The following is a 23,881-nucleotide window of genomic DNA, read 5'->3' on the forward strand; positions in this document are numbered from 1 at the left end:
TATATATATATATATATTATCTTTGTAGTCAGATGAAATAAACTTTTTAAAAATTAAGGAGTCCTTCAATATGCATTAATTTTGAAATTAATACTTGATGTTAAAATACATGGGTGATTCAGCTCACTCCCACTGGTGCAGGTCCCGTCCCTATTCTTTTGTCTCTGTTTTTTCTTTTTTCTTTTCCCCTACCCAGGTACGTGGGGAGTTTCTTGCCTTTTGGGAGGTCTGAGGTCTTCTGCCAGCGTTCAGTAGGTGTTCTGTAGGAGCTGTTCCACATGTGGATGTATTTCTGATGTATTTGTGGAGAGGAAGGTGATCTCGGCGTCTTACTCTTCCGCCATCTTGAAGCTCCTCAGTCCAGTTTTTGTCCCTAGGCATTCTTTAAATGTCAGTCTCTTCTTCCCACCGTCTCCACTTGCCTTATGTTACTAACGTGATGGTTGCATGAGATCAACATTTTATGGTTTCACATTTGGAAAAGGGAATCTCAAGCCTGTATTGCACAATTTTCTCTGTTCCCCATAAAGCTCAATTAATCTCATATTAATTCCTCTTCTAGCCCTTTTACTTCAGTAATTACTAAACTTGTGACTGCCATAAACTGACTCTCATAACGTTTCATGCTATTAGTGCAGAAAACTATCCATTTACTTCAAATCAGACGGATTTTATAAGGTGAAAAACATTTTTCAGCATGGGTGAACTAAAAAAAAAAAATACGTGGGTGATTTATTATGTGATAAAAGCCTATCACAAAATGTTACTTCAACATTAATTTACTTAATTCTTAGTCCCAGTTTTCACATCGGTATAGTACAGCATTTAAAGTATTTAAAGTAAGAAAATTCTGGCTTTGCCAACATAGTCACATCTTGTTTTTTTTGTTTTTTGGGGTTTTTTTGCGGTACGCGGGCCTCTCACTGTTGTGGCCTCTCCCGTTGCGGAGCACAGGCTCCGGACGCGCAGGCCGAGCGGCCATGGATCACGGGCCCAGCCGCTCCGCGGCATGTGAGATCTTCCCGGAGCGGGGCACGAACCCATGTCCCCTGCATCAGCAGGCGGACTCTCAACCACTGCGCCACCAGGGAAGCCCCACATCTTGTTTTTAAAGTAGCTAAATAATTAGTTGCTACTTCCCTACACCTCCTGGAGCATGCAGTAAAGTTGCACATGATAGATGTCCACTAATTATGTGTTTAACGAATCTCTCCACACACCACTCACTAGAGTAAGCAGATCTAGTCAAAGTCAAAGTGGCCTGCCTCCCATTTTTTTGAACCATTGCCACTTAAAAGCAGACTAGAACAAAACCCTGAAAATCAAATTGAAATAAGAGTTGCGAAGGATCTGGGACTGGCTGAGAGCTAGGTTTTTGGTTAATAGTCTTGCTCAGTTTCTTGTTTTAAACAACACAGTCTTACGCATTATTGCATTTGTATTTCTTAAGAGTCCAGCTATGCTGACTGGGGCAGCTTCTCTTCTCTTCAGTTATTTTAATTCAGTCTCCGAGCCCGGTGGGAATCTGAAGCTTTCCCATCGCCCTTGGCCCCATCTAACTTTGCAGGTGAAATGCCAACTCGACTTTATTACCGCCCTCAATTCTTTCCCAGTTTGGCGTGCTTTTCATTCATGGACTGGAGATGTTTAGGGTATATAGGCAAATATCTCTAAGGCTGAGGATCACAGTCAAATGCCAGGACTAATGCCTATTGAATAATTGAGGTGGGAGGGGGGACAGGACAATGGAAGAAAATCAGTAGTTGGAAAGTTCCTTCATAGGAGGGTTTAAGCCTTCATTTCCCCCTTTTTTTGTCTGCTCCCTCCCCAACCTGAGAACTCCCTTCTCTCACCTTGCTGATTTCCCTGTTCTTTCGGTTTAGACTGGGTACTAACTACCTGCCACAATGCCAGTTGTTTTAAATAAACCAATTTCTCTATTTTTGGCTCTTATTAACAAATATTTCTCAGAAGAAAAAAATCCAGAATCTAGATGTATGATTAAATGAACCTAATGTATGCTAAATTATTAATCTGCTGTCTTGTGAAAACACTGCACACTGGGCATCGTTAGACTTTTCATCTAAATGTCCATTTTATTTGAAATCCAATGAAGGGAAATTAAGCAATAATGAGTATTTATATTTAAGCTCTGGTCGATGATCTCCTTTAAACATCATTAAAAAAAAAACTGTATTTGGAGTTAGAATTCCTAATTTAAGGCCCAGAGTTGCCTCTAACTGTGTAACAGATCAGTCACTTAACCTTTCTAAGCGTCTGCATTGTTTTGTCTCTAAAATAAGGATGATGTTACCTGTTTCTCTAAAATCAGTTCTATTCCCTCACTGGTAGAACTGTTCTGAGTAATAAATATACCCAATCCCTTTTCACCTTATAATTTTCCAAGGCTGGGCTTTTTTCTATTCAGTAAGCTTCAAGACCCTCAAGTATTTCCCTGACACAGCTAAATCGCCCCACTCCGTGGAAGAGCATACTTGAAGATTTAAGCAGACCCTTTGGCACTGCATATTAAAATTTTTTATATAGGATATGTATCGCTATTTTTTTTAATTTGGGGTTTTCTTTCGCATGGCTTTTATTTTTTTCCTCATTTGAACAAGATAAAATAAAAAGTGAAATTCACACATTCCTAGCCTCCAAACCTTTCTCCCAGAGATGACCACTATTAACAGTGTGCTCTGTATTTTAAGAATTTATTGATGCTTATTGTATGAGTTTGGGTAGGCTAATTACTGTAAGAAATAGACAAAAATAAAAATGTGTAAACCCTAAGGTAACAAGTTTATTTCTTCTTTATGAGACAGTACTGGCTAGATGAGCAGGTGGGCAGGGTAGCCTTCCTCCATGCAGTCACTCGGGGACCCAGGCTCCTGATCCAGAGGCACTGGAATATTCAGCTCTTGTTCAAACTCACCCTGCGGGACATCCCTATTCCAACCCACTGTGCTGCAGTTGCATATAGGTTTTCTTTCTCTCGGTGTCCCCAGCTTCCCGGCAGCGTATCTGGCCTCCTGCACACTTGAGCCATAATTGCTTTACTCAGAATTGTGTGATTCAAATTCACCCTCCCAGGCATTCTTGGAACTCATTCCAGTTTGGACTCCTATTTCCTCCTTCTTATCAGAGGTTTCTGGTACTTACCTCTACACCTCCATTGCTTTTTTTGCAACAGCTATACCAGCTGCATTCACTTCTGACATCGGTCTCCATTCAGCTAAACTACTGGCAGTCCATGCCCCACTCCCCTTCTTTGTTTCAGCAGAGATTTTACTTTTCTAGATTTATTGAGATGTAATTGACATACAACATTGTGTAAGTTTAAGGTATACAATGTGTTGATTTAGTATACTCATATACTGCAAGATGATTCCCACCATTGCATGAGCTAACACCTCTGTCCTGTTACATAATTACCATTTCTTTTTTGTGGTGAGAACATATAAGATCTCTTGTAGCAACTTTCAGTGATATAATACAGTATTATTAGCTATAATCACCATGCTGTACATTAGATTCTCAGAATTTGCTAATCTTATAACTGGAAGCTTGTACACTTTAACCAATATCTCCCCAGTCCCCTGTCCACACTCCCACCCCAGTCCCTCGTAACCACCACTCTACTCTCTGTTTCTCTGAGTTTGGCACTTTTAGATTCCACGTATAAATGATTTCATACAGTATTTATCTTTCTCTCAGCAGAGATAGTTTAAAAGTCATTTGCAAACAAGTGTTAACCACTTACCTCAGAAGGTGGCTTCTTTTGCCTGGTGTTTTCTTGTGGTATCTCTTGTCCATCTTTCCCCTTTCTTTCACTCATACATTTTCCCTGAAAAATCCATCTCCTCTTTTGTGTCTCCCTCTCTCTGCCTGTAGCCTCTCTCACCTCTTTCTTCTCTTACAGCCACCATGTTGGTTGCCAGCCTCATTTCATCAGCTGTAACCAACAGCTGTGGTTCATTTCCCTTTCATTCTCTATCCCTAAAGTTGATTCAGCCAGGCTACACTCTTTTATTGTGACATTGTCTTGGGCTGCTCGCTCAAGTTCACTTGTTCAACAATAGTCACTCATGGAGCAATTTTCCAGACTGCAAACCACACTCAGTTGTCAAACTCTTCTAACTAGTTTACGTTTGATTGACAGACGTTTGAACCGTCCTCTCCAAATGGAAAGCTCTGGCAAGGAGTTTACTGCTCACCACACAGAGCATCTCAACAGACTCTGATAGTCTTAGAGGGGCAAGGTGGGATTGCTATGAGAGTGTGCAGTGGGGTAGCCAATGGTCCTAGTTTACCCAGGATAGAGGGAGTTTCAGGGATGCAGGGCTTTTAGTTTCAAGCCAGAGCAAAATTTAAACCATCTAGTTTAAAGTGGGTCTTTCTATGCAGGGTCTTGGTTGGATAAAGATCGTGATATGATAGTTTAGGATTAGTGGACACAACAAGGCAAAGATTTTGAAGTGAGGGTTTCTAAGAGTTTGGGGATATAAACTGTTGAAGCATTGATGGGTCTTTCAAGAAGTTCCCAAAATTAATAATAAAGTTATTTTCCTGGGCAAAAGTTATGCTAATGAAGACAAGGGCCCAGGAAGGTTATGCTAATAATAGACAGTAAGCTGAGGTGGGGGAAGTGGGAGATGGTTTCTGTTCTCAGAGTTAATGCCACTCTCTCTTTTCCAAGGTCTGTTTCATATCCACTGTCCTTGTCAAATGCAAAACCTAGTGGGGGTTTTTTGTTCGTTTGGTTTATGTTTTTAAATTTTTGCAAACATTGCATTACCTCCAACCCCAAGTCTCCAATGTCTGCTCCAGCTTTCATTCCACTCAGGAGAATAACAATAATAAAACTATCACCTATAGAGCCTTCACCATAAGCTAAGACACATGTCAAACCCCTTATAGACATTATTTGACCCTCATGAGAGTCTTATGAAAGAGGCACTATTATTGTCCCTATTTTACAGATGAGGAAACTATGGCTCAAAGAGGTCAGGTAACTTGTCCAAGGTCATGTAGCCAGAAGTGGCAGAGCCAAGATTTGATCTCAGGTCCATCCAACTCTTCAGTAATAAAAGGGAGCAAATTACTGATATATGCTACACGTGGATGAACCTCACAAACACTCTGTTAAGTGAAAGACGCACAAGACTACATATTTATGATTCCATTTATATGAACTGTCCACATAAGGCAAATTTAGAGGTAGAAAGGAGATCAGTGGTTCCTAGGCAACAGGCAGGGCGTGGGAATTAATTGCAAATGTGCATATGATTATTTTTTGTCATTGATAGAAATATTCTAAAACTGGATTGTGATGATAATTGATTTTACAATTCTGTAAGTTTACTAAACATCATCTAATTGTATCTAATCACAACGCATGAAGTTAATGGAAATTCTCATTCAGTAAAACTGTTCAAAAAATCCCAGAGGCCAGATTCTAAGCCTTCTAGTTGTTACCAGCAACACTAGGTGCAGGTTCCTTTAGGAATCAAGCCTTACGTGCCATTCAGAAGGGGATAGACTGTAAGTCTTACTAAGTTTTCCTACCCTCTTCACATAAGCCTAGGGAGGGCCTTTAAACTCTTTTAACCAATCTACACATGTTGAATACATTTAATTCTACCAATGAGAGCCTATTTCTAAACAGGCACTAATTTCATTAATGCTAACTGTGCATTTTGATTAGCATGTATATAAACCTAAGTAGATAAGTTATAGACATATATGATGTCACATGTGCTCAAGAGTTTTCAATTACTGATATAGAAAAATAAACCCAAGTGAACTCTTAATACTCACTACCTCTACTGCCTCTGAAATAGCAATTGACAGAGGAGCCTCACTGACCTTATTTTCTTGCTGTAATCCATTATATAATCCACTCAGACTCCCACTCCAGGGCCAGGTTACTTGCTGTTGTTAATAAAGTTGTCTTCCCTCAACAAACCATTGGAGAGATTTTTCTTTTCTATTCAAATCTAAAAGGTAAAAAGACTCTGAGACTGTAGGTAAGAGAAAGGTCACCCCAAAATTTAAATGGATTGAAACTAAGCCAGTGATGAGAGCTGAACAGCCATCGTGTCCCTGAAAGGAGCCAAAAAGTAGCTTGTTGTGGATGGGACTGGCTCCTGGGAGAAGTCCCTGGGGCACCATGTAAATGTGTATTCATCTCAGGAACATTTGTTAAACCTGATTTATGTTGTTTTATCTTTCATAAGAACAGAAAGGGATATATTACAGTGAATATGTTTCCTGTACTTTTACAGAGAGATTCGGAATACCAGAAGCTTAACTTACATAGACCGCGGCGCCCTGCAAGAGCTCCCCCTTCTAAAGTTCCTGTAAGTATTAACTCCTGTCCCTTCCTACCGTTTTTTTTTTAAGAGAATTATAATGTAGGAATATCCCTAGGATGATGTGAGCCATTTTAGTGGTGTGTGGCCTGGAGCAAATCACATCCTGTGACTTACTCCCCACCTTTTCCCATGAGGCAAGGTAACAGGTGAAATGATCCACATTTTAAAAACCTATTCAAAAGTCAACACATAATGCTGGGACGAGAGACCTGCCCCAAGAGACATGAGGGAGAAAATGCCATCATGTATATATGGTCTTTAAATGAATATAACAAAACAAAACAAAAACCTCTGAAAGCCCACTGGTCAATTTTGTTAGGAAATGGGTACCACAATATTAGAGTGACTGTTACACAAAAACAAACAGAAAACAAAAAAGGGTAAAACCTAATCTCTTAGAGCTAGGGGGACAAAAATGGAAGGGACAGCACTTACTGCTTTGCTTTGGTGACACCTTGTGAGCTAACTGTAACCTCAATGAGAGCAGGGACCGCAACATTTTTGTTCTTTGTTGTATCTTTACTGCTTAGCGCCTACTGCCTAGGTACTCAAGGAAGTGTGTTCAGTGGATGTGTGTGTATGGCCTCAGGTCTTCTGGGTACCTTCCTTTCTTCCCTTCTTTCTTGCTCACATGCGTTGTAAAAAATTAGAACACAAAAACTTTATGAAGAAAAAAAAGCCAACCTTAATCCCAATACTCAGAAATAATCACTATTAACATATTAGTTCATTTCTATCTAGGGATTTTAAATAAAAGTATATATCCAAATGTATTGTATGAAATTAGTCTTTAAGGATGAATAGAGTTTATCCAGGAAAAGGAGGGGGAGGGGTAGAAGAGAAATACAAGTGGATGGGATAGCATGATAAAGATAAAAAGGTGTGGAACCACATGCCTTGTTTGGGGAATGAAAAATAGTTCAGTATTGAAGAGGTAGGGGTGGGAGATGCCAGGAGAACAGAAGAGGATATGGATGAGAAATGTGGCTGAAAGGGTATCTGGGGAGTAATAAAACTTATAGCACAAGGCAATTGCTCCTGTGTGGACTTTGAGTTCCAATCCATCAGTAACTCTGTGATATGATGGTCCCCTGCTATGTGCAGGGCTCAGTGGGGAACATGTAGGATAAAAAAACATTGTCCTTGCCTTCAAGAAACTTACAATCTAGTTAAAGAAGATATTATATATGGGATTGAAAAGTTCCTCCCCTAGGAGAACAATGGTAAGTGACAAATAAGAGGTACATACATTATCTGGGGGTGCAGGTAATTAGAGGAGACATCCAGAAGGAGATGGACTTGTTCGGGGTTTTGAAAAATAGACAGGTCTTGGTCCAAGTCCCTAATATGGCATTTCCAGCCCTTTTTGATATGGTCCCCACTTAACTCTGGGTCTCCCCACCCCACTCTTCCACATGAACAGCTGTTGCAATTGAACTAGTTTTTTTACTGTTCTTCAAATATACCTCATGGAATCTTACATCTCTCCTTTGTTATTTAGAATGTCCCATTTGCTTTCTTGAGACCTCAGGCTCTGCTTCCTCTTCAAATCATATGTCTTCCTCTCTAGAAGGAGTCAGGTCAGAATTTGCCTTAGATGGTAGAGCAATGGGACTAGAATTTTCTCTACTGGAAGACTTTCTTTAAAGATTTACTGGTAGTTACAAGTTCTCACCACGTCATACCGAAGCTCTCAAAAAAAATCACTAAATCCACTACCTATGTTCTAGTAGCTGCAAGAAATGTTAAACCAACTAAGTCTGAGAGGCATCCAGAGTTTGAGAGTTTTTGTATTCATGCTGTCAATGCACGTTTTAATCTTGGCATTTTGCCCTGATGACACAGCTTTGGAGAGTGAAGATATTGTCTTTGACTGATTTCCTCCCTTATCTGGACATAGTTTTATGGTACTGCTGCCATGGTATTCTCAAGTGACTACCATGGGAATACCATTCTTGGTAAAATAATGAACACAATATAACGTAGAGTTTGAAAGAAGACGCCTGGCTTGGAGTTGGGTGATTATATTGTCTTCCTGTCCCATCCTCTCCTTATTCTACCCTCTCTTCCCCCCAACACACGCTTAATGTCCTCCAGTTAAAACAAGGAAATCACACACACACACACACACACACACACACACACACACACGAGAAAAGAAACCTGAATTCCTATTTCTAGGAATCCCACTTGGTTCAAACAATCCCCAGATTCTTCTAAACAGAAAAGATGTATTGACACTGGGGGACTGGGTTAGATTCTTGTACCTTCAGGGAGCACCATTTCATCCAAGGATTAGAACTTGCCATGGTCTCTCAGATAATTAATGAAGGACTTAGGATTTGATCCTAGTCTGACTTCAGAGCACATACTTTTAGCTATTACATTATTCTACTTCTTATGTGTTGATTTTCTTACCTTATTTCTGTTCTTTTGTTCTTCTTTTTCATGTACTTTAGTGGCATTTTCAACACTGGACTTAGAGTATTCCCAGACCTGACCAAAGTTTATTCCACTGATGTATTCTTCATACTGTAAGTGTGCACATATGCAATATTTGGCAATATTTTACTTGCCACTGACAAGAACTGGGCTGCAGCCAGAGGGGTTGGTTGAAACCAAGTGAAGCAGTTGTTTCAAGGGGGAAGCAGTGATCAGCTGTGACAAATGCACTGATGGATGAAGTAAGGCAAGGACTGAGAAATGGCCATTGGGTTTAGTAACACGGGGCATCGGTGATTCTGAAGAGAATGCTTCCAGTGGGGTTATGGGGGTGGAGAAGTCTGGTTGGAGTGGGCTCAAGAAAGAACCAGAAGGGGGAATTAGAGAGAGTGACCATAACAAACTCTTTAGGGAAGTTTTACTTCAAAAAAGAAGCAGAAAATGCCTCAGTAGTTGGAGCATATTGAATACGGAGAAAAGGGTTTTCTGGTTTTTTTTGTTTTTAGTGGGAGACACTATGGCATATTTTTGCTGCTGGGATTGTTTGAATAGAAGGAATTTGATGATAATGATGATACTTTATTTTTCACATAGTTTTTCATAGCTTTTCACTCTTCCATGTGTTATCATATTTGCTCCTCTCAACCACCTTATGAGACATAAGAGGAAGTTACAATTTTTCCACTAAACAAATGAGGAAATGGAGGAATAGAAAACCTAAGGGATTTTGTCTGAGGAGAGTCCCAAGGAGCAGTTGTGAGTGGTGCTCAAACTATTTCCTGTGACTTCTGATTGGGGCCATAGTGCTCTTTTCCAAAACCTATGACACAGTTAAGTATCTTACTAGTTGTTTAGAAGTGAAAGGACATATGCAGAGAGAATTACAGACTGAGTTTGAACTACAGAATCAGCAAAATGTAGAATGATAGGATCCAAACTCGGGATTTTGTTAGAAAAAATGCCCATGCTTCTTTGCTGCAGAAGAGCTCAGCTCAAAATACAGGCCGTCTTCCAGCAACTAGACTGGCATAGAAATGTTCTCTAGGAGTATATGTCTTGCAAGTGGAGGGCACTTCAGTAATACTCATGAAATGAAATCAATTGATCCCATTCTAGCAACCCTTTTTAGGGGTTCCACACGCTGAGAAAACGAGTTGCTCTGGACAAAGTATTAGTCAGAGATTCATGAGAAATCTCTGAGACCCACCTGCTCCCCTTGCACATGAGGATTGTCAGGAACCTCAGCCCACACCCAAAGCTCACTTGCTCACTGCATATGTGGGGCTCTGAGTATACGTCCACCTAGGACATCTCTCACCACCTCACCGGACCTCTGAGCCACCAACAGCTAAGAAGTGTCAATGACACCTAAAAAGAAATAAGATAAAACTGAATTGTGTCAGGTTATTTATTTAAGGGCATACGTGCAGCAAGAGCCCAGTTCCAGAAGGAAAGCATTTTTTTAAAAATTTATTTTTGGCTGCATTGGGTCTTTGTTGCTGCACACAGGCTCTCTAGTTGCGGCGAGCGGGGGCTACTCTTCATTGCGGTGCGCGGGCTTCTCAGTGCGGTGGCTTCTCTTGTTGCGGAGCATGGGCTCTAGGCATGTGGGCTTCAGCAGTTGTGGCTCGCGGGCTCTAGAGCGCAGGCTCAGCAGTTGTGGTGCACGAGCTTAGCTGCTCCGCGGCATATGGGATCTTCCCGGACCAGGGCTTGAACCCGTGTCCCCTGCAACGGCAGGCGGATTCTTAACCACTGAGACACCAGGGAAGCCCAGAAAGCATTTTTTTCACCAGGTGTTTTTGTTCCTCTCCTGCAGTGAAATTACAGACAACCCCTACATGACTTCGATCCCTGCGAATGCTTTTCAGGGCCTGTGCAATGAAACCTTGACACTGTGAGTATTGCCAGTTCCACTCCTGCCAACAATGAAATATTTATTTGGGCCGCTGTACTATTTCCACAGGCCATCCAAGAACCGTACTACCATATAGTATGTGCTCTGTGGTCTACCGAGGGTTTCACATAGTTAAATAAGAGTAGTGACTCATGGTGTGGTGCTCTACAGGTGACGAAGTGGTTTAGGTAACAAGACGAGCGTATTCCCTTACAGAAGTGGTCAGCGCACTTTATTCAGATTTTACGGACCACATGGCCTTTGTGGCAACTGTTCAGATCTGCTATTTCAGGGCAAAAGCAGCCATCCACAATATATAAACTAATGAGCATAGCTATGTTCCAACAAAATTTTATTTACAAAAACAGCCAGTGGGCCAGATTTGGACTGCAGGCCTTACAATAGTCTGGGTTCTAGTATCCCCATTGAACAGAGGAAGAACCTGGGGTTAAAGCAAATTTAAGTGACTTTCCCAAGGTCACTGAGCTAGAAAATGGTGATGCTAAGGGCTTTTCATACTCTGCACTCATACTTCAACTGTGTCGTCACAAACTATTATTAAGTTCCTATGAAGGGATATTGAATAGAAAACATAGTTCTGCTCTACATCATCATTTTTCCAGAGTTTGAATGCGTTCTGCTCTTTAGTTGTTCAAAAGAAATGCTAGATCAGGGAAATTCACAAACTGTTCTAATGAAGGAGATCTAATAGAGGTACAAAAGATAAGTGAATTCTCCAAGCCGGTAAAAATTCCCCTCTCTCATCAAATTAGCTACAAAGTAAAGTTGGGACTACGTCCAAAGGATCCCATCTCTCTAGTTTCAGTACCACTGCCCAGGTTCAGGCCTGGTGGGGGTTTTGCCCAGATTGTCACCCAGCTCCCTTTCTCCAGTCACACTACAGTCCAAGGGTTCTTCATCGTGTGCAAACCTGAATGAATTATGCCCCAGCAAAATTGATCCAGGCCTCCACATGACTCTTTGAAGAGGCAGTTTCCAAGCATTCCAAGTCAAGCAGTCTTGACCCTGTGAAGGTATCTCAACCTCTGGGACTCTATCCACAGTGGAGCATTTCAATTCATCCTTCTCGAAAAATGGGGAGAGCTCTCTTGATAAGACAAGAGACTCCTCAGCCACCATTTCATTTGACAGCACAGCAAAGACTGGGGTTTAGCCTGCTCAGTCCCCAAACCTCAAGGCCATTTACCTCTTCTGTAAAGCCTTCCATTGTGCCCACTCATTGTATATAAACACCAGTCTCAATTTCTTTGCAGAATGTTACCTCCACATTTTGACATCTTTTTCTAAGGACCCATATCCCAAGCAGCCCTCTCAAGTGAAAGCTGCTGTTTCACACCCAGCATGGGGCCCAGTAGGCATTTGATAAACCTCTGAATGAGGGAACCTTAACTTTCCTGAAATCTAGAGGTGGGGATGGCATAGCTTGTCCATTATCTTTTCAGATGATTATTTCTACATACCTGCAAAAGTCCTGGCTTCTTTAAAGCTCATGCTCAAAAAACTATAAACGTGAAAGGGTATGTGTCCAACAGCAATCTTTGTTCCTATATTCCTGGTAGGATAGAGTTTCAATCAAAGTTTGCAACCCTTTGTTCTTTCTTTCCTTACTATGTTTTTCTTTCTTCACTATTTTCCCTTTTTGAGACCTACTTGTCCAATAAGAGTTTTATTTAATCTTTGAAATGTAATTCCAACAAAGAACATTTTTATTGTCCAGGCCTCTCAGCAAAGTTTGGGAAAATAGAAATGACAAATGTACAATTCTCACATCTTCATTAATGAACTCTAGTTCAGAAAAAATTAACTTACCTGTAGAGCTTTCTCAGCCTCTGTGTTTAGTGTCCCGGTGCATTGCAGTCCTCCCCCAGGACACCTTAGTAGCAGGAAATAAACTCATTGTGTAATTATTTTAAACAAAACAAAACACAAACAAGGATTGCCTCTTTGTTCTTCACAACTACATAAGATAAATCCAAGTTTGCAAGGTATTCATTTTAACATGGTCGTCTCATAAGTGTCCACACCTTACTTGTTAAATGTATAGCTGTTTTATCCTCCCAGTAACCTTTTGATTAGGTATTATTTTATCATATTTTTACAGACAAGGAAAACTGTGGATAATTGAGGTTGAGAAGTTCTCAGGGTCACCTACTATGAAGTGACAGAGCCAGGTCTAATTCCAAGTTTGGAGTCTCCTGTGTGCTTCTTACTGTGTTACCAGAGTTCACAGGAGGCACTGCAGTAGTTTTCGGAGTTCCCCTACAATCGCCACTCACTGTGCCTGATTGTGGACATGGAAGCCTTCTCTTATCCTATGCCAGTAGCCCCCAGGAACCCCCATGCACCCCTGTGTAGACCAGAGTTCCCATGGCTGGAGCTCCTTTTCCAGCAGAAAGGATGTGTCCTTTTGGTGGGTGGGAAGAATTGCTTTTGAGTTCGGAAATCCTGATTCCCGACAGCTGTGCATCAGTGCGGCTTTGGCAAGTCGCCTCCATATCTCAATAACCTGACTAGGAAATAGAGGAGATAATGCTTCAGTCCAGCCCTTGGAATCACTGTATGAATTAATTAGTTGCAGAAACATAGCAACAAGTTAAAACATTAAAAGGCCCCCCAAAAGGCCATGGTCTATCTATTTTCTTAGATTTGTTTTTGAAGTTCAATTTGATTCAGTCCTCAACCATTTAATTAAGCATTTAATGTATGATACACCCTGAGGATTAAAAATATGACTATAAATGTGAAACAACACTTTAAAGAGAAAAATATAAAACCTATGCATTCAGATGAATGATGTCTTTTAAAGTGCTCATCTTGAGAAACTGCACTTATTCCTCTATTATTGACATTGGGTTAACTATTTCCTGAAACCCCAGTTTTTTGAGTATATGTAAAACATTTTTTTAAAAATCCTTAATGATTGCAAATCTTTGTTCATTAAAGTGAATATGCTTCTGGAAAACAGCTTAAAGCTCTAGGAGCTAAGTCTGGAGAATGCGTATTCAAACTGGAAAACACTATTCCATGTCCCAAATAAGACGTATTGTAAAGTTTTCTTGTAGGGCCTAAGAACCTTCATGCACATCTCTGGCACTGAAGAAATGAAGTGCAACCCTCAGAGAAGGGCCAGCACTACCTCTTATAGGTCACTGATTTCTCCTCTCTCTGTTGATTATAGGAAACTATACAACAATGGCTTTACTTCAGTCCAAGGACATGCTTTCAATGGGACAAAGCTGGATGCTGTGTAAGTCAAGGGTTGCCATGGAAACCACTATCCTGCCCTACACTCCCTCCCCCAAGAAGGACCATTCAGTGGGTCAGAATTCTGCTAGAGATAGGTTCCACCAGAGCATTCCTCAACCCCAGAGTTAGCATGACCAAGACTTGGGGATAATGTTAAGGAACTTGACAAGAGCCAGCTTTAGTGGACTTATATTAACTCCAATTCTAAATCCCAAATCTTTTATCTTTAATAAAATGGAGAACGATGGTGTCACCTTCTATTATCTTGTAGGAGTGTGTGTGTGTGTGTGTGTGTGTATGAATGTTCATCTACCATGTACATGAAGTAAAGGGGTGTCTTTAATTAAGTCCAAAGCTATTCAGAAGGTAAGCCTTTTCTTTTCATTTTATCTGACATATTTTCAGGAAAGGTGTCAGTTTATATTTGATTCAGTTAGAAATAGCTGAAAAGCCATATCCAGATTTTGCCTTCTCTGCAAATAAATAATACCTAGAACAGGATATTGGCAAAAAGATAGTGATTAACATGGGTCTCTGTCTTTGTAGTACTTTTCTATCAGATCTCTGTGGTCCCCAGTGTCCATGCCAGAGCATACTTTGTGTCTAAGAGCTGCTAGACTGGTTCAGCCATACTGGTGTGTGATTTAACCTAATAGCTAATAAATGACAAAGAGCTTTAGTAGAGTCTGCTTTCCACAGTATGGTGAACTAGATAATTTGTTTCTACTATGAAAGAACTAAATGATATATTTTGAAAAAACATATTTTATGTCATATCCCCAAGAGAGGAAAATGAAACAACTAACAAACCAGTAGCTGAAACCAAAATGGTGGGTGCTTACAGAGGGTGCAGTTCCCTTGGGGGCAGCTGCCAACATCAGTGGTGCCAGGAGACTAGACTCAGTGAGAAGTCAGTGAGAAGGTGGAGAAGTGATGTAAACCTGAGACTGCTGGATTAAGCCTGGGAACCTGGATGAGAGCTGGAGTGGGACCACACTAGTAGAACCTCTGGACTCCTGGCAGAAATAAATGCAAACCTCTGCAGAGGAAAGAACCCCAGTGCAGGCCCAGATTTTTAAAATCAATCAAATAGGTGCTTACAGTCAAAAATCACACATAGGAAACGAAAAAACTACCATGTGTAAGAGTCAGCTGAAGCAACAAATGATAGATTCTTGTGTTTAATTTGTTTTATGACAGTTTATTATTTATAAACAATTGTATTTTTTCCATTCCAGAAGTTCTATTTGCTTCTTTAAAAGTCTGCCTGCTCATTTTTGTAATTCCATCTTTTTTTTTCCCTTTAGACATTTCATACATAGTTGTTTTATATTCTGGAAACGATCATTGCACAATCTTAAGGCCTGTGGTTCTAAATCTGTTGTGCTCTACGGTGCTTCTCAAACTTTATTGAGCATATAAACGATCTGGGGGGTCTTGTTAAAATGCAGAATCTGATTAAGTAGATCTGGGGTGAGCCCCAGGATTCTGCATTTCTAACAAGCTCCCAGGTGATACTGAGGCTGCTGGTCCATTGAGCAACTTGAGCAGGGTGAGTTAAATTACCTGCACAACACAGGTTAATAAGTTCAAAGTCATTATACCTTGACGTGGCTTCCTAAGTTCTGTTTGAGGTGGGGTCTCACTCTTTACCAGGCTTTTGGGTTTCTTAGTAGTCTTTGTTAAGTGAAGATCAGAGTACCTATATCTAGATTGCCTAGGTGTAGGCTCATCTGGGTTGATATTAGTCATTTGTTTAAATACATAATTATAGGGGAAGTCTGAAAAGACTCAAGAGAGTAACATGAATACTTATACATCAAATTTATTTACAGTATTGGAGAGACCCCTACTTCCATCTTAACTTTATTGTTCAAATCTCACACAATCCTACATTTAATTTTCTTTGCTTTTTTTAGTGTGCAGGATGTTTATTGAGGAGAGCTCCTGGAATCTACCGATATGGAAGGGAGGGTATGAAAGCAAAGCAAGATGGGGTAGCAGGAAAAGTTGGCTGACCTGACAGAGAACTCTGGAGCTAAATATGGCCTAGAGTTTTCCTGTTTCGCTAAAATGGCCAGACAGCTATACTCCCATCTTCTTTGGTCGTTAGATTTAAGCTACCCTAACATAGGTGTCCTTAGGTGAGACCATTTTCTGCAGCTGAGGCAATCCCAGGGACTGATAGCTAAAGCTTTTCTCCTGACAGTAGGCCCAGCAGCTGGATAGACAATTCCTTCCTAGATGGAGGACCCAGGTGTATGAGCTCCATGCCCATCACTGTCATAACTTGAACCTCTTGGATTCAACTTATTTATGTATTTATTAACCTTTTCATTGGAGTATAATTGCTTTAAATGGTGTGTTAGCTTCTGCCTTATAACAAAGGGAATCAGTCATACATACACATATAACCCCATATCTCCTCCCTCTTGCGTCTCCCTCCCTCCCACACTCCCTATCCCACCCCTCCAGCTGGTCACAAAGCACCGAGCTGATCTCCCTGTGCTATGCGGCTGCTTCCCACCAGCCACCCACGTCACACCTGGTAGTGTACATATGTCCATATATACACTACCACTTTCACTTTGTCCCAGCTTACCCTTCCCCCTCCCCGTGTCCTCAAGTCCATTCTCTAGTAGGTCTGTGTCTTTATTCCTGTCTTACCCCTAGGTTCTTCATGACCATTTTTTTTTTTTAGATTGCATATATATGTGTTAGCATACGGTATTTGTTTTTCTCTTTCTGACTTACTTCACTCTGTATGACAGGCTCTAAGTCCATCCACCTCACTAGAAATAACTCAATTTCATTTCTTTTTATGGCTGAGTAATATTCCATTGTATATATGTGCCACATCTTCTTTATCCATTCATCTGTCAATGAACACTTAGGTTGCTTCCATCTCCTGGTTATTGTAAATAGAGCTGCAGTGAACATTGTGGTACATGACTCTTTTTGAATTATGGTTTTCTCAGGGTATACGCACAGTAGTGGGATTGCTGGGTCATATGGTAATTCTATTTGTAGTTTTTTAAGGAACCTCCATACTGTTCTTCATAGTGGCTGTATCAATTTACATTCCCACCAGCAGTGTATGAGGGTTCCCTTTTCTCCACACCCTCTCCAGCATTTATTGTTTGTAGATTTTTTGATGATGGCCATTCTGACTGGTGTGAGATGATATCGCATTGTAGTTTTGATTTGTATTTCTCTAATGATTAATGATGTTGAGCATTCTTACATGTGTCTGTGGGCAATCTGTATATCTTCTTTGGAAAAATGTCTATTTAGGTCTTCTGCCCATTTTTGGATTGGGTTGTTTGTTTTTTGGATATTGAGCTGCATGAGCTGTTTGTAAATTTTGGAGATTACTCCTTTGTCAGTTGCTTCATTTGCAAATACTTTCTCCCATTCTGAGGGTTGTCTTTTGGTCTTGTTTATGGTTTCTTTTGCTGTGCAAAAGCTTTAAAGTTTCATTAGGTCCCATTTGTTTATTTTTGTTTTTATTTCCATTTCTTTAGGAGGTGGGTCAAAAAGGATCTTGCTGTGATTTATGTCACAGAGTGTTCTGCCTATGTTTTCCTCTAAGAGTTTGATGGTGTCTGGTCTTACATTTAGGTCTTTAAGCCATTTGAGTTTATTTTTGTGTATGGTGTTAGGGAGTGTTCTAATTTCATACTTTTACATGTAGCTATCTAGTTTTTCCAGCACCACTTATAGAAGAGGCTGTCTTTTCTCCACTTATATTCTTGCCTCCTTTATCAAAGATAAGGTGACCATATGTGCGTGAGTTTATCTTTGGGCTTTCTATCCTGTTCCATTGATCTATATTTCTGTTTTTGTGCCAGTACCATACTGTCTTGATTACTATAGCTTTGTAATATAGTCTGAAGCCAGGGAGCCTGATTCCTCCAACTCCGTTTTTCTTTCTAAAGATTGCTTTGGGTATTCGGGGTCTTTTGTGTTTCCATACAAATTGTGAAATTTTTTGTTCTAGTTCTGTAAAGAATGCCATTGGTAGTTTGATAAGGATTGCATTGAATCTGTAGATTGTTTTGGGTAGTAGAGTCATTTTCACAATGTTGATTCTTCCAATCCAAGAACATGGTATATCTCTCCATCTGTTTGTATCATCTTTAATTTCTTTCATCAGTGTCTTATAATTTTCTGCATATAGGTCTTTGGTCCCCTTAGGTAGGTTTATTCCTAGGTATTTTATTCTTTTTGTTGCAGTGATTAATAGGAGTGTTTTCTTAATTTCACTTTCAGATTTTTCATGATTAGTGTATAGGAATGCAAGAGATTTCTGTGCATTAATTTTGTATCCTGCTACTTTTCCAAATTCATTGATTAGCTCTAGTAGTTTTCTGGTAGCATCTTTAGGATTCTCTGTGGAGAGTATCATGTCATCCGCAAACAGTGACAGCTTTACTTCTTCTTTTCTGATTTGGATTCCTTTTATTTCCTTTTCTTCTCTGATTGCTTGGCTACAACTTCCAAAACTATGTTGAATAATAATGGTGAGAGTGGGCAACCTTGTCTTGTTCCTGATCTTAGTGGAAATGCTTTCAGTTTTTCACCATTGAGGACGATGTTGGCTATGGGTTTGTCATATATGGCCTTTATTATGTTGAGGAAAGTTCCCTCTATGCCTACTTTCTGGAGGGTTTTAACATAAATGAGTGTTGAATTTTGTCAAAAGCTTTCTCTGCATCTGTTGAGATGATCATATGGTTTTTCTCCTTCAATTTGTTAATATGGTGTTTCACATTGATTGATTTGCGTATATTGAAGAATCCTTGCATTCCTGGAATAAACCCCACTTGATCATGGTGTATGATCCTTTTAATGTGCTGTTGGATTCTGTTTGCTAGTATTTTATTGAGGATTTTTGCATCTATGTTCATCAGTGATATTGGCCTATAGTTTTCTTTCCTTGTGACATCTTTGTCTGGTTTTGGTATCAGGGTGATGCTGGCCTCATAGAATGAGTTTGGAAGTGTTCCTCCCTCTGCAATATTTTCGAAGAGTTTGAGAAGGATAGGTGTTAGCTCTTCTTTAAATGTTTGATAGAATTCACCTGTGAAGCCATCTGGTCCTGGGCTTTTGTTTGTTGGAAGATTTTTAATCAGAGTTTCAATTTCAGTGCTTGTGATTGGTCTGTTCATATTTTCTATTTCTTCCTGGGTCAGTCTTGGAAGGTTGTGAATTTGTAAGAATTTGTCCATTTCTTCCAGGTTGTCCATATTATTGGCATATTGTTTCTTTTAGTAATCTCTCATGATCCTTTGTATTTCTGCAGTGTCAGTTGTTACTTCCCCTTTTTCATTTATAATTCTATTGATTTGACTCTTCTCCCTCTTTCTCTTGATGAGTCTGGCTAATGGTTTGTCAATTTTGTTTATCTTCTCAAAGAACCAGCTTTTAGTTTTATTGATCTTTGCTATTGTTTCCTTCATTTCTTTTTCATTTATTTCTGATCTGATCATTATGATTTCTTTCCTTCTGCTAACTTTGAGGGTTTTTTGTTCTTCTTTCTCTAATTGCTTTAGGTGTAAGGTTAGGTTGTTTATTTTAGATGTTTCTTGTTTCTTAAGGTAGGATTGCATTGCTATAAACTTCCCTCTTAGAACTGATTTTGCTGTATCCCATAGGTTTTGAGTCATTGTGTTTTCATTTTCATCAGATTCTAGGTATTTTTTGATTTCCTCTTTGATTTCTTCAGTGATCCTTTGGTTATTAAGTAGTGTATTGTTTAGCCTCCATGTGATTGTATTTTTTACAGATTTTTTCCTGTAATTGATATCTATTCATAGCATTGTGTCAGAAAAGATACTTGATACGATTTCAGTTTTCTTAAATTTACCAAGGCTTGACTTCTGACCCAAGATATGATCTGTCCTGGAGAATATTCCATGAGCACTTGAGAAGAAAGTGTATTCCGTTGTTTTTGGATGGAATGTCCTGTAAATATCCATTAAGTCCATCTTGTTTAATGTATCATTTATATCTTGTGTTTCCTTATTTATTTTCCTTTTGGATGATCTGTCCATTGGTGAAAGTGGGGTGTTAAAGTCCCCTACTATGATTGTGTTACTGTCGATATCCCCTTTTATCTCTGTTAGTATTTGCCTTATGTATTGAGGTGCTCTTATGTGGGTGCATAAATATTTACAATTGTTATATCTTCTTCTTGGATTGATCCCTCGATCATTATGTAGTGTCCTTCTCCGTCTCTTGTAATAGTCTTTGTTTTAAAGTCTATTTTGTCTGATATGAGATTTGCTACTCCAGCTTTCTTTTGATTTCCATTTGCATGGAATATCTTTTTCCATCCCCTCACTTTCAGTTTGTCTGTGTCCCTAGGTCTGAAGTGGGTATCTTGTAGACAGCATATATATGGGTCCTGTTTTTATATCCATTCAGCCAGTCTATGTCTTTTGGTTGGAGCATTTAATCCATTTACATTTAAGGTAATTATTGATATGTATGTTCCTATTCCCATTTTCTTAATTGTTTCTGGTTTGTTATTGTAGGTCTTTTCCTTCTCTAGTGTTTCCTGCCTAGAAAATTTCCATTAACATTTGTTGTAAAGCTGGTTTTGTGGTGCTGAATTCTCTTAGCTTTTACTTGTCTGTAAAGGTTTTAATTTCTCCATCAAATCTGAATGAGATCCTTGCTGGGTACAGTAATCTTGGTTGTACTTTTTTCCTTTTCATCACTTTAAACATGTCCTGCCACTCCCTCTGGCTTGCAGAGTTTATGCTGAAAGATCAGCTGTTAACCTTATGGGGATTCCCTTGTGTGTTATTTGTTGTTTTTCCCTTGCTGCTTTTAATATTTCTTCTTTGTATTTAATTTTTTTTTTTTTTGTGGTACATGGGCCTCTCACTGTTGTGGCCTCTCCCGTTGCAGAGCACAGGCTCCGGACGCGTAGGCTCAGCAGCCATGGTTCACGGGCCCAGTCACTCCGCGGCATGTGGGATCTTCCTGGACCAGGGCACAAACCCGTGTCCCCTGCATCAGCAGGCGGACTCTCAACCACTGCGCCAGCAGGGAAGCCCTGTATTTAATTTTTGATAGTTTGATTAATATGTTTCTTGGCATGTTTCTCCTTGGATTTATCCTGTATGGGACTCTCTGTGCTTCCTGGACTTGATTAACTATTTCCTTACCCATATTAGGGAAGTTTTCAACTATAATCTCTTCAAATATTTTCTCAGTCCCTTTCTTTTACTCTTCTTCTTCTGGGACCCCTATAATTCGAACGTTGGTGTGTTTAATGTTTTCCCAGAAGTCTCTGAGACTGTCCTCAATTCTTTTCATTCTTTTTTCTTTATTCTGCTCTGCAGTAGCTATTTCCACTATTTTATCTTCCAGGTCACTTATCCATTCTTGTGCCTCGGTTATTCTGCTATTGATCCTTTTTAGAGAATTTTTACTTTCATTTATTGTGTTGTTCATGATTGTTTGTTTGCTCTTTAGTTCGTCTATGCCCTTGTTAAACGGTTCTTATATTTTCTCCATTCTATTTCCAAGATTTTGGATCATCTTTATTATCATTATTCTGAATTCTTTTTTAGGTAGACTGCCTATTTCCTCTTCATTTGTTAGGTCTGGTGGGTTTTTATCTTGCTCCTTCATCTGCTGTGTTTTTCTTTGCTCATTTTGCTTAACTTACTGTGTTGGGGGTCTCCTTTTCGCAGGCTGCAGGTTCGTAGTTCCCATTGTTTTTGGTGTCTGCCCCCAGTGGCTAAGGTTGGTTCAGTGGGTTGTGTAGGCTTCCTGGTATAGGGGACTAGTGCCTGTGTTCTGGTGGATGAGGCTGGATCTTGTCTTTCTGGTGGGCAGTTCCACATCTGGTGGTGTGTTTTGAGGTGTCTGTGACCTTATTATGATTTTAGGCAGCCTCTCTGCTAATGGGTGGGATTGTGTTCCTGTCTTGCTAGTTGTTTAGCATAGGGTGTCTAGCACTGTAGCTTGCTGGTTGTTGATTGGAGCTGGGTCTTGGTGTTGAGATAGAGATCTCTGGGAGATTTTCGCCGTTTGATATTACGTGGAGCTGGGAGGTCTCTTCAACTTTTTTATATATATTTGTAGAGAGTTCTTTTGGCATTCTTCCAGGATTCTGGTGGCCATCTCTTTCTCCAAACTCCAGAACTCCACACTCCAGAGGCCCTCCTTTGGACGTGCTACCTTTCCCCTTCCATGCATGTCCTCTACTTTTCAACATATTTATTGAACACCTTCAATGATCCTGGTTACTGTGCTTTTCACTGGCAATACAAAGATGCACAAGACCAATGTGCTCCCTGCTCACACTTAACACACATTCTAGTGGGGTCAACTTGCAGGCAGCAATATCAAGGGTCAAAGTACATTAGGAAGAAATGCACCCAAATCAAAATATGCATTTCAGATTGAAAATAACTGAACGCTAAGTATCCTTGCTTGGTGACATAAGCATGATTTTCCCTAGATTTATCACATTAAAAAACTATTAGCATTCAATTTTAATATTACATGAGTTTAACAAAATGTTTTCCTCTTTATTCCTAGAAAGCTATGACCCTTAGGGAAATGATCTTCTCAATTCAAATTTTCTATGAATGAAGTGTGGAATTGGGACTTTTCACAATAAGTTAGACAGTTTGTAAATACTTAAGGTATAAAGATGTCAGAAGATTGTCACTCTGTTCTAGACATCAGTGTCATCAAGATGTTAGCATTAAGGCAACAGAGAACCACATTAGCAAGGGCTGGGGTAGGAACAGTGAAGAAACTTTCAACCAGGGAGACCAGAGCTGATAATATGACTTCTGAATTCAATGTGTCCACCTGAACCCAAATTCGCCTGAACTCAAATTACTTTTGCAGAATTCTGGATGAGAAGGACCCCAAACCAACCTCAAATATAGAGTAATTCATTTCTAAAACTTTTCTTTTTCCACAAGCAAATGATTTTAATGCTCAATATGAGGATCTGTGCTTTCAATCATTTGCTTCTTTGTCCTGCCATATTTAGTCATTGGATGATATCACCCTCAATCCCTCTCAGTTATCTGACAGAGATTTGAGTATAAAATTCAGACTTTAAGGTCTGCAGAGCGTGGTTCTTGGTATTGGCTGCAAATTTGAATCACCTGAAGAGATTTGGAAGCCCTGATGCCTAGGCTTTACCACCAGAAATTCTGGATTAATTGGTCTGAGGGTAGCCAAGGCATGGGAATTTTAAAATCTCCCCAGTGAGTCCAATGTAAAGCAAAGGTCAAGAACCACAGCTATGGTGTATGTTATCACTCTTCTTGTCCAATAGTCACAATTTACACATAAAAGGAATGAAGCCCAAAGTGAACATATGGCTTTTTTTTAAGTATGGCTTTTTACATTTGATAGAGCTATCACATGGCCAAGCCAAAGCCAGAAACTGGATCTCCTGACTCAAGACTTCCCTGTGCCCTGCTGGGATTCATAACCGCTGACTTACCAGCCACCACTAAGGCTTGGAAACCCAACTCCTCTCGCCACTGCTACTTGTTTTCTTAGCCCAGGAGAATATTTACACTTCTTAGTCTTTTAAAGTCATGAAATACAGAAGCTAAAAGATCTTGTATCTGGGAAGAGTGGACTCATGTGAGAGAAAGGAGGTCACTCAAGACTCAAGGCACGACCAGAAGTTTCAGAGAACAGTCACACCAAGCAACGGTGTCATTTGTCAGGGAGAACCTGACTTTAACCAATGCAGCAAGGTCAACAAATCAACCAGCTTCCAAATGAGGTCTGAGTGAGGGACACCTTGATGAAAAGGCTGGCATGATCAAATGTTATTAAATTCAAAGATTTGGGGTTAAAGTCAGCTTATGTGTGTTCATCATTTTGCTTCAAAACTTCTCAT

At 39.9% G+C, this 23,881-nt stretch overlaps 1 protein-coding gene across 4 annotated transcripts in view; it reads left to right on the forward strand.

Moving 5' to 3' along the window:
• Positions 1-23,881, forward strand: part of TSHR (thyroid stimulating hormone receptor) — a 165,424-nt gene that overhangs the window by 107,422 nt on the left and 34,121 nt on the right. For 3 of the 4 annotated variants that reach the window (XM_029238027.1, XM_029238029.1, XM_029238030.1), the window contains exons 4-7: positions 6,288-6,362; positions 8,837-8,911; positions 10,639-10,716; positions 13,916-13,984. In XM_029238027.1, the coding sequence (XP_029093860.1) occupies positions 6,288-6,362; positions 8,837-8,911; positions 10,639-10,716; positions 13,916-13,984 (297 nt within the window). The remainder of the gene's footprint in view (positions 1-6,287; positions 6,363-8,836; positions 8,912-10,638; positions 10,717-13,915; positions 13,985-23,881) is intronic. The other variant, XM_029238028.1, reaches the window with a different exon arrangement.

Source organism: Monodon monoceros, unplaced genomic scaffold (assembly GCF_005190385.1).
Source record: "Monodon monoceros isolate NGI ecotype Baffin Bay Population unplaced genomic scaffold, NGI_Narwhal_1 Super_Scaffold_21, whole genome shotgun sequence".
NCBI classification, from domain to species: Eukaryota; Metazoa; Chordata; class Mammalia; order Artiodactyla; family Monodontidae; genus Monodon; species Monodon monoceros.